This window comes from Monopterus albus, unplaced genomic scaffold (assembly GCF_001952655.1).
Source record: "Monopterus albus unplaced genomic scaffold, M_albus_1.0 scaffold26.1, whole genome shotgun sequence".
NCBI lineage: Eukaryota > Metazoa > Chordata > Actinopteri > Synbranchiformes > Synbranchidae > Monopterus > Monopterus albus.
Window position 1 is genome coordinate 2170568 of NW_018127906.1, and position 15346 is coordinate 2185913.

At 44.1% G+C, this 15346-nt stretch overlaps 1 protein-coding gene across 1 annotated transcript in view; it reads left to right on the plus strand.

Annotated features, from left to right (window-relative positions):
* prdm6 (PR domain containing 6) overlaps positions 1 to 15346 on the plus strand; it is a 120044-nt gene that overhangs the window by 27892 nt on the left and 76806 nt on the right. The window contains 3 exon segments of the mRNA XM_020595337.1: positions 2476 to 2637; positions 2853 to 3006; positions 15132 to 15325. Coding sequence (XP_020450993.1) covers positions 2954 to 3006; positions 15132 to 15325 — 247 coding nt within the window. The 5' untranslated portion in view covers positions 2476 to 2637; positions 2853 to 2953.

A 15346-nucleotide genomic window follows, 5' to 3' on the forward strand; every position in this document is an offset into this window, starting at 1 on the left:
GGCTGCTGAGTATGGATAAGGGTGATGTCGGAAAGACTGGCCAATCATCTGTGCCTCAGGCAATTTGAGATGCTCCAGCAAAATGTGGTACTTGTACTTCTCATCCAACTCCATGTGAGGCTCCAGCAGATTATCCAGCGCTAACTTCAGGTTAGCAAATTCTCTTTCGTTGTCATTCACAAAGTCTGGGATTTTTGGCTGAGGAATAGCATGCAGTGCCTGTTGATGTATTGAACGGTCAGGTGGTCTCCATAACTGTCGAGAGGGAACAACAGTAGGTGGAGTGTTCATTGTTGCGATGGGACCATTATGCAGATTGTGAGGGGCTGACATTGTTGATTGCGTGTAAGTAGGTTGATATTCTATTAAGCTTGGTACAATCAGTGCAGCAACATGCCGTATGGGAAGTGTTAATGCTGTATTGTCATATTGTACGTCATGCCCTTGATAAACTGATGTAGGGGGTGTGAGCTGAGGCCGCATCCGAGGTTGAACATGTTCCTCGGGTGGGAGGTGCTGTGTCTGAACTGGTAATGGAGCGGATTCTGTCATGGAAGTCTACTGAGTTTGATGCAGCACAGGAGGCATGGTGCCTGAGAACGCTGATGAGTATAATGATTGTGAGCATACTGGGTGTATTGGGAAAAAACCTCTGCTACCTTGGGTCTCCTCTGCTTTAGGTGTGCTGGCACCGATATGTGGGTCACTTACAGATTGCAGAGTTGTATAGTTCTCACTCTGTTTCTCGGTTTGTAACTCTACGTCAGGTGAAAGCGATGATGATGTCGAGTTTCCTGATAAAGGTGGGAATTGGGGAGGTTCTACTTGAGGTGATTTCCTCGTAGCTGCACCAATGATAGTATCATTGGTTTGATTGTCCTCTTCTCCTTCTTCCTCTATGAATGAAGCAATCTGCTCCATCAACTCTCTACGTTGGCGTTGTCGGGTTTCATACCGTTTCAGTTTGCTGTGAAGAGCAGCCATATCCACAGCTTCATCTTTATCCTTGTCAGGCATAGATTTTAATAACCTTCTCAATGATCTCATATCTAATGCGTCTGAGGAGATTAAATCCTGCTTGTTGGAATGCTCACCTTGGCTGGTGTTAACCTGTGTTTGATTTATTGCGCTCACTGCAGCTGTAGCTCCTGTCTGCTCCTCTGTCATCATGACAGGATGGGAGGAGAGGGAAAACTGGTGGCACTCGTCAAGAAGATAATCCTCCAGATATTTAGGTGTGTGGTGTTTCCTTGAGGGTCTGTTTGTCTGGTGTAAGGAAGCTGGTTGGTGGTCTGATGACATAACTGGAGTAGTCAGCACATCCGGCTCGAAGGACCATTGTAAGATTTAGTGAGGTGGTGGTTGCAATAACAGGCTTGACCACTACAGTACTCCAGTTAGAGAGTCTCGAGTCATCAGATTAACCATTACTATTTATTTCTTGAGAGCATACATATCAGTCATCTGCAACACATAAAGAATATAAGGCGTAGATAAGTTCAACAGCTCGCCAACATTTAGTACCAAACTGCATCACATTCATAAGTACTACGTAACAGTAAATTCAGCCAGCATGCACTAAAGCTAATTCCAGGCGTGGCTATGCTAATGCCGATTACTATGTGTGAGATCGCTGCAACACTAATAGGAAACTGACATAGTGACACGGCGAAATAAACAGTTCAATATGCAACGCTATCGCTAACAAAGGCTACCCACTTACTGTCAAGAACTTCTTCTCAAGAAAGGGAACTCCTCACATGCAAGCTACGTATGTCTCCATACTACGGAGTCGACCATTACTCAGAACATACAATGTCAATCACCGCGAAGCCACACCCCTTAAAGAAGCAAGACCTAACAAACATAGGGTAAGGATATAATTCACAACAGCATCACAGGTTTAAATTAAAGCTATATTATTATTATTTCATCATCAATTGTGATGCTGCCAATCAGTTTTATTTGTCACCAAATCCTGGTTTTGATTCTTGTCATACTGAAAAAACAAGTTCTTAGACCATGTGATCATGTTAGACCAGCTTCAACTTTACAGGGATTTACTTGGTTTAGTTTGTCAGGAAGCTGAGCAGCTCCAAACTGTATCGGCCAAAATTCATTTTCAGGACTCAGTAAGCAGGACTGGATTCCAATACAAAAGTTACAACAGTGATTATTTTACAAACATTCAACTGCTGCAGCTCCCAAAGGGTTTCAGTTTATCTATGACTAAGACTAATGAGGGTGCTAGTTGTTGAATGCCAACAAAAAAAACAACCTGAAAACAATTTTTAGCATAAGTTCCACTTACTGGACGTTACTGCTGAGCTTTCAGCTGCACCTTGTCACTAAAGTTAAACATGAGCTTCTGATGCCTTGTTCTCTTTCAAAGGCTAATAATGAATTGTGATGCTCAAATTGTTTTCTATTTGTTTGTTGTTGTTGTTTTTATATTTGTATGTATATTTGTCAAAGGGTGCCGGACTTCAGTGAAAAATCTCCTCCCGCTTCCACCTTCCTCTTCCTGGTCTGAACTACTTCCTGAGTGGGTGGAGCTCCTGAGTCTGTACAGGAAGCCAGGTCACCTCTGGCAAAATGCCTTAAGAAGATGCATGTGGATGTCCTCTTGAATGAACTGTAAGCTTTGTCTGTTTGATAGTTTATTTCTGAAGTAACTTTGCTCCTCCGCCCTCACAGATTAAAGCAGTGAGCTGAGGCTATTCCTGCAGCCAGACTGCGCCTATGATAGTGGTATTTGGCCAATAACATTCTAACATCAGCTCTCATATGTGTTAATGAGAATCTAGACACAAGTCACACTGTGACAAGGACGTGTTGTTTTTTTCAAGCAGCAGCTTCATGAAGAGTGTCTGACGGCCCACGTACCATCCCGTCCAGGACTTTGCCAAAAACCACATGTTTCCCATCCAGCCATGGTGCTTTGGCGGCCAGGATGAAGAACTGGGATCCGTTGGTGTCTGGACCAGCATTTGCCATACTCACCTGGTAAACACACAAAGTTCACACTACAGCTGCAACTAAGAATTATCTTTGTTATTGATTAATCTGCCAAAATGTTCTCAAACAATCAATGAACTGGTTTGTCTACAGTCAGAAAACAATGAAAACTGCCTGTTGCAATTTTCCAGTCAAAGGATGGCGGCAGATTTTTTTTCTGACTGTCCACTATGGGAGGAAGTGGAACCAGTGAACATTTGCAGTTTAAAACTGACTTAAATGATTAGTTGATGATCAAAATAGTTGCTAATGAATTGGCCAACCCATTAATCAGCTAATTGTTATATATCATGTCCACACATCATTTCACAGTTCAAATGTTTGTTTCCTCGCTGAACCTTCCATCGTGACTGATCTGGTGACAAGCAGAGTGAGTTTGTGGTTCAGAATCCTGCCTGACAGAAACCTGTGTGCACTGTGTTCATGGGGGTTTGCCCCTGGACTGCTGTCCTCCTGAAGACCAGTTTACAGTGTGGACTAGGAAGGACATGATGTCTGCTAATCAACTCTTCTGCCAGAGCATTAAGTCTTATTGTAGGTTTAAGGAGATGATCAGGTTTAGCTTGAAGCGAGTGATGGGATCATGCTGCTTTCGTCACAATGAGCTCAGTAAATACAACTCAGTTTTATGAGAAGTATCACTTAACAGGGTTGTGAATAGTGCAACACAACCATTACTCTAGACTCAGAAGTGTAGAGATAAAAGGTTTGTGTTTGCGCTCACCCAGCTTGCTCCTAAATGCTTCAGTTTGAAGTTTTCGTCTGCGAACGTTGCTCCGTAGATGCTGTGACCTGCAGGGAGAGACAGAGTTGGCACAAAAAAACTAAAACATACAAAACTTTATTTCTGCAGCAACTGTGACTGATGCTTATCTTCCTGTCGCCATGAAGTTAGCGAGAAAACGTGCTACTGCACTTTAACGTGCTGTAGAGGGCAGTGCACATTTAGACATGCAGGATTCTGGTGAAGATACAAATGTTTGGAACACGGAGCCTCCAAATACACAGCAAGGAAGTGTATTATACTAGAAGTGGTTTTAACAGGTGTCTCAAGGTGTCGTCTGGAGTCCTGTGTACAAGCCTGCAGTGTTAGGTATCTAACAGATAGGCCAGCACATCACTGAGAGTCTCATTCTCACCTCCGGTTCCGTCTCCAGTGGTGAAGTCTCCTCCCTGGATCATAAAATCCTTGATGACTCTGTGAAACTTTGTCCCTTTGTAGCCGTAACCTTTCTGCAGAGAAACACTTACTGTAACAGTCTGCGTGGCTAAAAACAAGAAACGCTACCACAAATGTATGATCAGAGAAATTTAACAGCTCTAAATGGGAGGTCAGATAAACCTTTCGATGAGTGAGAGTGGGTCACGGCAACTAGAAACTAAATGTGCAAATCAAAACCAGACAACACTTGCTCCTACATAAAACATCCAGAGCGACACAAACTCTACCACCTGCTGTGAAACTGAACATATATACTACGTGCATACGAGAACTTGTGTGTGATTTGTCTCTCTCCGTGCACATGCACTAAATCTGATCATGTGCATATTATATACAATATCCAGTGTATGAATCACGTTCTGCAGAATATTTGTGTCAGTGAATGTTTGTTGCATGAATTTCTGTGTGTGTTTGTACACACCATCACCCTACCTCTCCGGTTGCTAGGGCAACAAAGTTATTGACAGTGAGAGGGACAACGTCTCCAAACAGGCCGATGACGATCCGCCCCACTTCGTGACCCGCCACCGTGATGTCAAAAAACACCTGGACACACACACACACACACACACACACAGAAGCTGTAAAGTAACTAATACCAACCAGTTACTCACTACAGGTTTTATACTCGGGTTTTTTTCCCGTTCAAAAGAAAATGTGCTTCACATTTTAAATTTTGATGCACAAATTAATACTTACTGTACAAATAAGAGCAAATACATGAAACAGTTCCAAGGTGAGGTCTTAAAATAGGTTGTTTTGTCTGAAACTCAAAGATATTCAGTTTACAATCATGTGACAAAGAAATGAAGCAAATGTGTGAGAAGCTGAAACCACCAAATGTTTTGCTTTATAAAAGACTCAAATGATTTTGTACAGAACCCCAGAAAATCCAGGTGATTCAGTAATGGCAGTGTTCATGTCGACCACATTGACCACCTTTAATGCACTTTGATAAAATAATCTTAGTTCAAGATCGATTTCTGAGTTTTTTCTGGGGCTTTTCTCCTGACAAGGGAGCAAACTCCGTGCTCAGATCATCACCGTGAGATGCAGCTGAAACTTTAACCTGTAGGACATGTTTAGTTAAGACTGCCCTCTCAGACTGCTGGTTTCAAGCTCAGAAATGAACCTTCACCCTCAAACCCAGACTGAAAATACACCCCCAGACTTTAATGACGACTACTGCTCCTCTGGATTTTTTAGATTATAAAAGTTGGTGCACATCAACTCACCTGCAGACTGTGTCTAGCTTTAAGTTATGAACAGGGCCAGGTGAAACGATCACGGGGCCAAATTCTTGGTGTTTCCTGTTGCCTTAAAGTACTGAACCAGTGCACACAGCCACACCTATGGCCGCTTCATTACACTGAGCCCAGTCTCCTAAAACCAACCAGCACTCCTATACTGGATTATATCCTGCCCAGGTTCAGTGCTGGTCAGTACGTTTATTGAACAGGCTTCTCATGAGCTGTTAAAGCAAAACCTGTGCTGAAATAATAACTGGTCTAAAGTGGATTTATTTACATATGAAGCCTCACTTTCAGCGCACACTGTGATTTAATGGTGCACATTCAATTAGTTAATGAAATGAGCAGAGCAGTTTGTATAAACGTGATCTGACGTGTCTGGTCACGTTTACAGAAACGGTAACTGTTCAGTCTAACGCCCTCAGCTCTGCAGACTGCGCGTCCAGGCTGGACTGAGGGTCAGTTCCTGCAGGCGCACGCACTGCGCCTGGACACGTGTACAGCTGTGCGCGCGTGTCTGGGCTATCCCACAGAGTCTGGAACAATCTGTAAATATGTGGAGGCAGACACGAGGGTGTTTCCGTGTTTTCCGCAGCTGAGACCGGACACGTTGCCTTCCAGTTTCCCTGTCTGCGCGTGCTCATGCTGTATCCTGTCGCGCTCCGGTGGCGCGCACAGCTGTTCGCCATGAGAGGATGCCGATGGCGCACGGAGAGGAGATGCCGTTCGAGTTAATGCAAATAAATGCGGCAAATGTCATTGCCCACCTTCTCGGTGACTTTCGGTCCCGTCCGTGATGCCGCGCCGAACACCGAGTGCACACAGGCGGCAGAGAGGAAGAGGAGAGTGGGGAGGCTCGGCCGGAGCTCCATCTTTTACCGGAGAGAGCGGCGACAGGCCCCTGCTGGGAGGAACGGCGAATCGGGAGAAGTCCCAGCCAGTCACCGCTGGGAGGCTGGCCGGGAAACCGCTCTCCAAACCCGGTTGCATCACAGGACCACTCCCCCCCGTGGGATGAGCCTCGATCATGGTCCCACCCACTGAGGAGGGGAGATGAAGGGAGGGTTAGAGCAAGGAGGAGAGGAAACGAGGAGATGAGGGGAGGAGAGAAGGGAGAATGACACAAGTAGACAAGATGAATCAAAGACAAGACGAGATGAGAGAAGGAAGAGATGAAGAAACTGGGAGGGGAGAGGAAATGAGGACACAAGGAGAGGAGGAGGAAAGAAACTTAGGGAGGTAAAAAATGGAGATAGGACAGTAGAAAAAAGTATTGGGAACATCTAGGAGACGAGGAGACAAGGAAAAGGAAAGAAGAGAAGAGGAAATCACTTGGCCATAAACATTAGCGCCCTCTGTCTGCTGGAAGACCAACGAGCTCGTTAGACAGAGACAATCACTATGTCTTCTCTGTAGTCACAATGTGGGACATGTGGGATAATGAAAAACTAAATAACTGCATGAATATGTGAAAATGAGGTGGTTGTCACATAATAGTGATGAAGGAAGGAAAAGCAGAACAGAGTCTGTCCCAGGGCTGGACCAGCTGTTAGTGGTAGCTACAGCCCCGTCCCTCCCCAGAAAGGAAGTACAAATATAGTAAAGTACATACAATATTAACACTATAAAGTCACATATATATGATGTGTTAAAACCTAAAAGAATCAGCTTCTGTCCTAGATCAATACAGTAAAAAATGATTCTGTGAATTTTTTTTTCTTCCTGACTGACAAACTAATGCATTTTCCAACATGCGTGGATCAATAATCGGCTTCAGCAGTTAGTTTTGAACAATAAAAAGGGAGATAATGAAGCCGGTATTACAGCTTTTAACACTTTACTACATTAAACCCCCCTCAGTTCAGCTCGGCCTCCGCTCAGGAAATCCAGCTGAAAACGGGAACATCAGTCCCCAATGAATACACGTCTACAGAGATGAATTATAATAGTCAGCCTGCTGTGACCTTACCACGGCAGACACACACACACTCACTGTTATCGGCCTCCTGTCACAGCGGCCCGTCCATTCGTCTTTTCTTCCCGCCATCCACTGAATTAATTAAGCAGAAATGTAAACATTTTAATTGAATGTCAAAGCAGGACCTTAACAACATGCTGCTATGTAAATGAAAGTGACACAGCTTTAACCTGTATGTTTATATATACCAAGGTTACAGGGGTGTGTGTGTGTGTGTCAGCCTGTAAATGAACAGGGGACATGTCAACATTTTAATTGAATTACCGTCAGCTGTGTGCTAACAAACCCTCATGGATTTCAACCAATAAGGCCTCATTTATCCTCGGGTAGAAACAAACTCTAAACCTCCTTAAATTCACTTTGGACCCCCCCACACACACACACACACTGGTTTAAGGCTATGACAGGTTCATACGTACAGGTATACTGTATCATCAGAGTCTCAGTGACTTAGTGTGTTTGTGTTTCTCAGCTGACACAAATAAAATCAACAAACCTCACTAATCAGCAGCACTGAGAGCTGTTTATCACCCTTCACACAGCTCGCAGTCAAACATGCGGTACCATCTCCTCCATACAGAAAACGTCAGCTCAGGCCAGGCATAAAGAGAGAACATGTCTTTGAATGTTTGAACAAACTTAACGCTTCCTCTGTGATGGAACTGATGAGCCCCCCAAAGCCCCACGTCACCTGGGTCCATACATGAGGTAGAAGTTCACCCGACTAAAGTACATTATGGTGACAGGAGCAGAGGCAGGAGGCAGAAAGTGCAGAAAGCAACAGTTCTGGATCAGCACCATTGGAAAACTCTGAAGGGAAACCGAGCCTCCGGGAACAGCACGGGGCTATGAAGCAAATGTGGCCTAGTGGCCAAACTGTTACTACAGTGTCCGTGTTCATCACGTGACACAGACTGGCCTGAAAAGCCTTTGTCCTGTAATCATTCTTCATCGGTAAATACCTTTTACCAAGTGTCACTGACCCCCCTCAACCTTATTTTACCATCAGGCCACTGGGCCCAATATGATTTAGAAAGCTGTTTTTGTTAAATGCTGTTCATGTGGGCATGGAGCCAACAGGAAGTCAGCTGGCTCAGCTGAAAAATATTCCTTTACACATTATTCCAAGGTGGTTAGTTGCAGCGCTAACACAAGAGAAATGGCCTAAATTAGTTACGTTCGTTGCGTTGAGATGCTGCAGCACTTTGTTACGTACCAAGTTAAACTGATTACAGAGCTCTGATGAAATGAGCAGCAACAGGCAGCATTTCAGGTTGTCTGTCCATCTGTCCGTCCATCCCACGTCCTAAACACGATGTCTCATGAACGCCTCGAGGGAATTTGTTCAAATTTGGCACAAATATCCACATGTGAGCTGTTTAAATTTTCATGTGTGTCCCATTCTTAAGTGGCTGGCGGCAGAATACAGCCACAGATCTGTAATTTTAGTTTTAGTGTTAATGGGGGATTTGATATTGATGTAACCATCAGTGGTGGTGCATTTGCAGCCACTCCCCCAACAGTTTGTTCTTTTCAGTAAGTGGGAGACACCATCTGTGCCAGAAACTCCCCAAATCTAAGCTAACTAAGAGCTACGAGTTGGAAGCTGATGTGTGTGAGTTCCCCACTCTGCAGCTTGTAGTTTAAAAGATATGACATGAGCACAGCGTAAATGACAGGTTCGGATACTGGCTGGGAGGATGAGGAAAGTGGGAACAGGTGAGTAGGTTGGTAAGGAATGTCAGGTGACTGGGATTGGTGGGAAGGTCTGAGGCCATCTGGTGGCTGGATGGAGAATAGCAGGCACTGGGAATGTGAGAGTTTGTCGGTTAAGTCGAAGCCAGATGTGGCAAACCACGATCAGAGCAGGAATCTGAGATTTTTATCTTCTTCATAAATTGTGAAACCGTTTTATTTAGCCGAGTTTAGCCTCGTCCCGTTTTCAGCCTGCTGATGAATCATAATCCCAGTTTAAATGTGAGGCTCCTCTGAGCTGCAGCAGCTCTGCAGTGTTCTCGCATGACTTTGCTAAATGAACTCTTGTTAATTTTGTGTTTTTCCTTTCCTGCACCCGTCTAAATAATTAGCTTTTGTTGTAGAAAATGATGAATTTGGGCAGTTAATTTATTGATCGGCCGGCTCCTCCGATGTGCTTTGCTTTAGAAAGTCATTAATCAATGGATGAAAACACCTAATTCTCCTCCTGCTCTGCTTTTCTCCCTTTTCTTTTCTTACTGTATGTTTTCTGTCGAGAACAGAGGATCCCAGACAAACTGTAATTATGGGCTGGCAGTGATGATGATGAAGCTGAAAAATAACAGAGTGTCGTGAACAAGAATGAATAAATAATTGTCTTTCATCAATTAAAGAAACGGCAATAAGTGGCACAAATGAATAGTTTATTATAAAAACAGAGATGACAGCTTTAAAGGTCTGACATCAACAAATTATGGAGTGTTAATCTGTTAGAAACATGTAGGATAAACCAACATTCACGTTACCTATAAACAAACACTAATTGAAAGCTTTTCTCCTGATTGTGTTAAACATATTTGATATCAGTTTAACATTCGGATCAGTTTGACAAACATTTACTTCACATCAGTGTCTCATTTTCCCCCACTGAACATCTGACCTTGTTGAACAAATATTAAACATTTTCCTTCTCAGTGAAAGTTTATTCTCACAGAGCTTTGTATGAAATTTTTCCTAAGGTCATTAGAAATCTCCAAAGTCATCAAAGAAGTCACCAACTGGCAGCTACCACCAGTTTGTGGCCTGTTTTCAGATTAAAAGTTCATGTTCAGGTTGTCTTCAACAGCTGAAAACCAGTAGGTAATTAAAAAAATTTGTCTTTTAGCATCTTTGATGTTATTATTTCACCTTCCATAACTGTCCATCTCTTTAAATCTTGTGTGAAGTAAAAGGTTGTTGTGATTCCAGGATGTAACTGCTGCCAATTGTTTCAGAAATGACAAACTAATTCCTCAGAAATGAGCCATGAAATTACTGAAAATGAGCTACGTGACTGTATGTGGGCTGAGATGCTGTTTAACATCCTTTAGTCGAAACCCATCTCTGTCGTCCACACAAATAATGAAAAGCACCTTTTTGAGACTGACTTTGTAAATGCATCAAATGTTCTGTTCTCTGTGTTCAGATGATTTCAGCCACCTTTATAAAATTGGTTGAAGCCTTCATTAGCTGTTGGAGGGATTCAAACTAGCAACACTGTGATTCCCCACTGGCTACTGTCGACACTGAGCTTGTGCTTCAGCCAATCAGACGGCCTGTTGTTGCTCCACATTCCAGTGCGCTGAAAAAGTCGGTTTAAGCCGACAAGAGCTCATTTTCAGACGCTTATGTTTGTGTTTTTGTTCGTTATCAATCCACCAGAGGTCCCAAGGATGACAAATGGGGCCTGTCAAGGCGACGCCAGTCATAACAACCTACACACACACACACACACACACACACACACACACAGATGTTCTTATCCACAGCAGCTCACAATGACAGATGTGCACACACGTACTGTATGCTTTACATGGCTGGCTGTGTGTACGCAGCAGACGGCTGGGAAAGCTCGGGGTCGTGGATAACAAGCCGGAGCTTGAAGCACAGTGAGCTCGGCTGTAATCTGTCTTATCTGCATACACACACTTAACTATGGTGAGGACGACAGCAGGACGACCACCTGCACCCGGTAATGATGATACCAGCACTGTAATTATTGTTGTACACAGTGGATTAACAGGTTAGAAGTTCTTCAGAAGATGACTGAAGACAGATGAGAAGAACATTCTCTGTGGTGTAAAAAGGCACAGAGGTGGTTCTTACTGGTCAGATGACGTCTGGTTCCATAAAAACAACTTAATGTTAAAAGCACCGCCCACTGTCCCAGATCATCAGTGACCTACAGACTGTTCTCCTTCTCTTGTTTGCCAGTGTAGAAGCTGAGGGGGGCCAGGTGAGACTGCACCCTCACAGGCCGCCCGTCACGTGGCTGATTAAAGATGAGCCGCGGCCGCTGTGTAGCCTGGCACAGTACATCTCTCAGCAAAGTCATAGCAGAAATGTATGACTGTGATCGGCTAATCTGACACCGACCACCTGAAAACTGTCACCTGATCTGTGTATTCGGTCCAAGGTCAGCGTGGGCCTGTGGGGTTGAAGAGTGTGAGAAATATTTCTCTCGTTTCCCCATTTTAGTTTTTCTCTAAACTCGCTGTTAAAAATGTGTTGTGCATTTTGGCAGACCAGTCTAAATACTACATTACCCACAAGCCTCAGGTATTGCTGAGCTTAAAAGTGAGCCGTGTTTACGGCTCAGTTGGTCATATGAGCTCCAGTTTAAGCCTGGAGATGTGATGGTTGCTGCCGACGTGCACTTTCTGGAGTTGCTGCCTTCTCCCTTAACTTTTCCTGTGCACAGTTGGAGCATTGGAACCGGGGGAGGTTCATGCTGATCCAAGCCAGAGAGGCGCTCCAACTTGTGTAACGCTGTCTGTGGGGAAATGAATGGGCCTTTTTATCCAGAACCAGCGGCATGAGTTTGACACTGCTCTTTGTTTCCTTTAACCATGACCACCACACATCTCTAACCCACTAGCTTCAGGGACCAGTGTTGTAGGACTCGAGTCCAGATTTTCACGATGTGTGAAAGCTGGACTTGTGACTTTCTTTTTTTGTTATAGACCATAATAATTTGGCCTAAGATATTGATATTAAAACCATTCACCGGCACCAGGTTGTGTCTCGTGCACTTCCATCAAAGCGTATGCTCTGTCTTTCTATAAATGATTTTTATGTTTCAAATTGGTGAGCAATGTAGAGATGCAATACACTGTTGGAAAGTTTGAAATCTAAAATTGTGAGAGCTGTGTCCATTGAGTTTAATGTAGAGCTCATGACTCTGACTCGGGTAACGGGGACTCAAGGTTTAGTGACTCGACTACAACGCTGTTCATTATCTGAACGTTCAAACTGTGATGGAGGTGTCGGATCACCGAACAGTGACCTGAGTGAGACATTTTAGGAGGTGACAAACTCAGTAGTTTGCTTGTTTGTGCAAAACTGACATTTACTGGTGTGAAAACATTTCAGAGGTTATTACTGTGGTTTCTACACACAACACCAGTACTGTCAGAGTAACAGTCAGTGAAACATAGTAAATGTTGAATATGTAGGTTAAGTCACTACAGTGCAGAGAGGCAGTCCAGTATTCTTTGGGATAGGTCATTATGAGGGAATACAGGAAAGATGTTTGTGTTCAGACATGGTGTGTTAACTTAGTATTAACAAAGATGATTTGAATTAAACTGGATAGAGCTGAATCTGGAGTAAAAGAAGAGAGAGATGGAGAGAAAAAGAAACAGAGAAGCCCAGAGCTAAGATGAAACGCAGGAGGAGAGAGACGGTTTAAAGATGGAGGAAAAGGAGAAGTGAAAGTCTGAGAGTGGAGAGAAAGAGCCGGAGACAAATGAAGAGTGGGAGAGAGACTATAGCTGATAAGGCAGAGAGAGAGGAGGGGAGAAAGCAAGTAAGTAGGAGAGAGAGGAAGAGAGAGAGAGGCTTGTGCAGCAGCCGTTCGGTAGTTTCGGCTCCGGAGACGCGCAGGACGCCGCGAACTGTCCCGACTCCTCTCGATGGTTCTCCGCAGCCTGGAGGAGGGACAAACCTTCCACCGCTGCCCGGAAATCAGCGTCGAGGAGCCGCACACACTCTGACAGCAGCAAGCCTGTTCCACGTTGCAACAACTTTGACACAAACAACAAAAAGAAAAACACAAGGTCCCGGGAAACTCCGGGACCATCCGGCGGAGCGTCCCCGCGTCTCCACGCGCCCATTACTGCCTCTGCATGGACACAACCAGCGCGGCGGAGCGCCGATCTGACCTGGACTTATCCGGACCATCTGTTTTATTCTTATGTGAAACTTTTCATCACTGTCTGGGTTACGTTGTAGACTAATCCAGCGTGCAGGTAAATGTGCGCGCCCATTTATTGCCTTTTTATTTGGAGCGTATTTTGCGCTTGCATGCGTAAAATCCGCGCTAAAACTACAGTTCGAGACCGAGACAGCGGAGCAGAGCTGCAGTCAGTGTACACCGAGTGTGTTACTGGACGTGGAGTTTAAACTTTGAACCACGTTTTCTCTCACAAAGAGATTTTACCCCTCGGTTTCTAAAGAAACAGGTTGATTAAAATACTTTAGGATGTAAACAGCCCCACATGACGAGGCTCAAAAAATACTAAATATATCGGATTTCTGGTCCTTTTAATGTATAGTGTATTTGTTATTTTATTTTTTTAAATAGCAAATTAGTTTGAGATTTATTTCTTAATTGTTGCCAGTGCAGTGGTGATGGTCCAGCTGATATGAACAGAAAGAACCGACCAAAACCGAAAACGTTCGTTAAAACTGAATTCACAACCGAAACATTACACCCAGAAATAAAGAAACACTAGAGCTGGTGTTCAACTTTGTCCTCAGCAGGGAGGAATCTCTATTTTCTCTGAAAACAGCAGCGAAATCCTGCAGGCTGAAACAGTGGAGCGCTCCACAACGAGCATCACCTGGAGCAGCAGAAACGGACATTTACTCCTGAGCTCCGACTGAAAGTGGTAAACGGTACCACGGATGTCATTTTAGGTCGGTCTCGTTTTCTGTATTTTGGCTAAAATGGCAGGTTTATGAGTGACAGCTCAAGCCATGTAGAATCAGTGCCAGGCCAACATTTAATATAACATTTATTTTATACATTTTATAAAACATGGAGGTTTCATTTCCCAGCATAATGTCATTTTATGATGATTAAAATCTTGGAAGTGCTCATTTGGACTCCTGTATAAACTTTTCACTGCCCTGTACCTGTGAATTAAGGTGTCTTTTGATATTTAAGGCTTAATTTTAAATGCAACCTAGTCTGAAATAATGCAGATACACATTACATGCACGCATTAGAATTTCTTTTAATCAACTTAAAGTTTAAAGTTGAAGCTCTAAAGTAGAAACGTTTCTTCTGTCTGGAAAATGTAAAGGTTGAATTTCTGCATCTCATTTTCATGCAAATTGAACCCAAACGACCTGTGACTCAGGATGAAGCAGGTGAAAAGCTGCTCTGCTCTGTGATCGTGCTCAGTTTAACACCAGACACAGGTAAAATAGATCCAGTGTGAGGTCAGGGGATGTGTTAATGTGAGTGATGTGGCCGAGCTATTCAATCTGTGTTGATGTTAAACTTGTGTGTGTACAGGATCAGGGAGAAAACCGCTGACTAAATTAAATGCACATCACCTTTTAAATCTGATTACTTTGTGAGGCCTTGTCTCGTTTAATGTCTGAAATTATTATTTAAGATGGGGATGATGAGATTAGTGCGACATGTGTGTGTCTGAATCTCAAAACTAAAACAGTAAAGACATGTTAAATGGGACTTGGCCTCTACTGTAGATTTGCACATTTTCTGAAACCCACATGAGTTTGTGGTGAATCTGACGCTGTTGTTGTGCAGCTTGTGTTGGGGTTTATCCTCCTGACACTTTGAGCAGATATGACCCTGTGTGTTTGCCATACATGTCTACATCCTGTCCACCTGAGTCTTCCACTGTATGTTTGGATGCTGGTGACTGACACCTCGTCCTCTGGTGTTTCCCTGCAGCAGTCGTCGGGCAGCCATGCTGAAGCCGGGCGACCCGAGCGGCTCGGCCTTCCTGAAGGTGGACCCTTCTTACCTGCAGCACTGGCAGCAGCTCTTCCCTCAGGCGCAGCTGAAGACTCCTCTGGCCCCGCCGCCGCCTCCACCTGAGCGCCTCTCCATTCCTGTGGACAGTCTGCGCCCGCCCCGGCTGGATGGCCCACTTATCGACACCACCA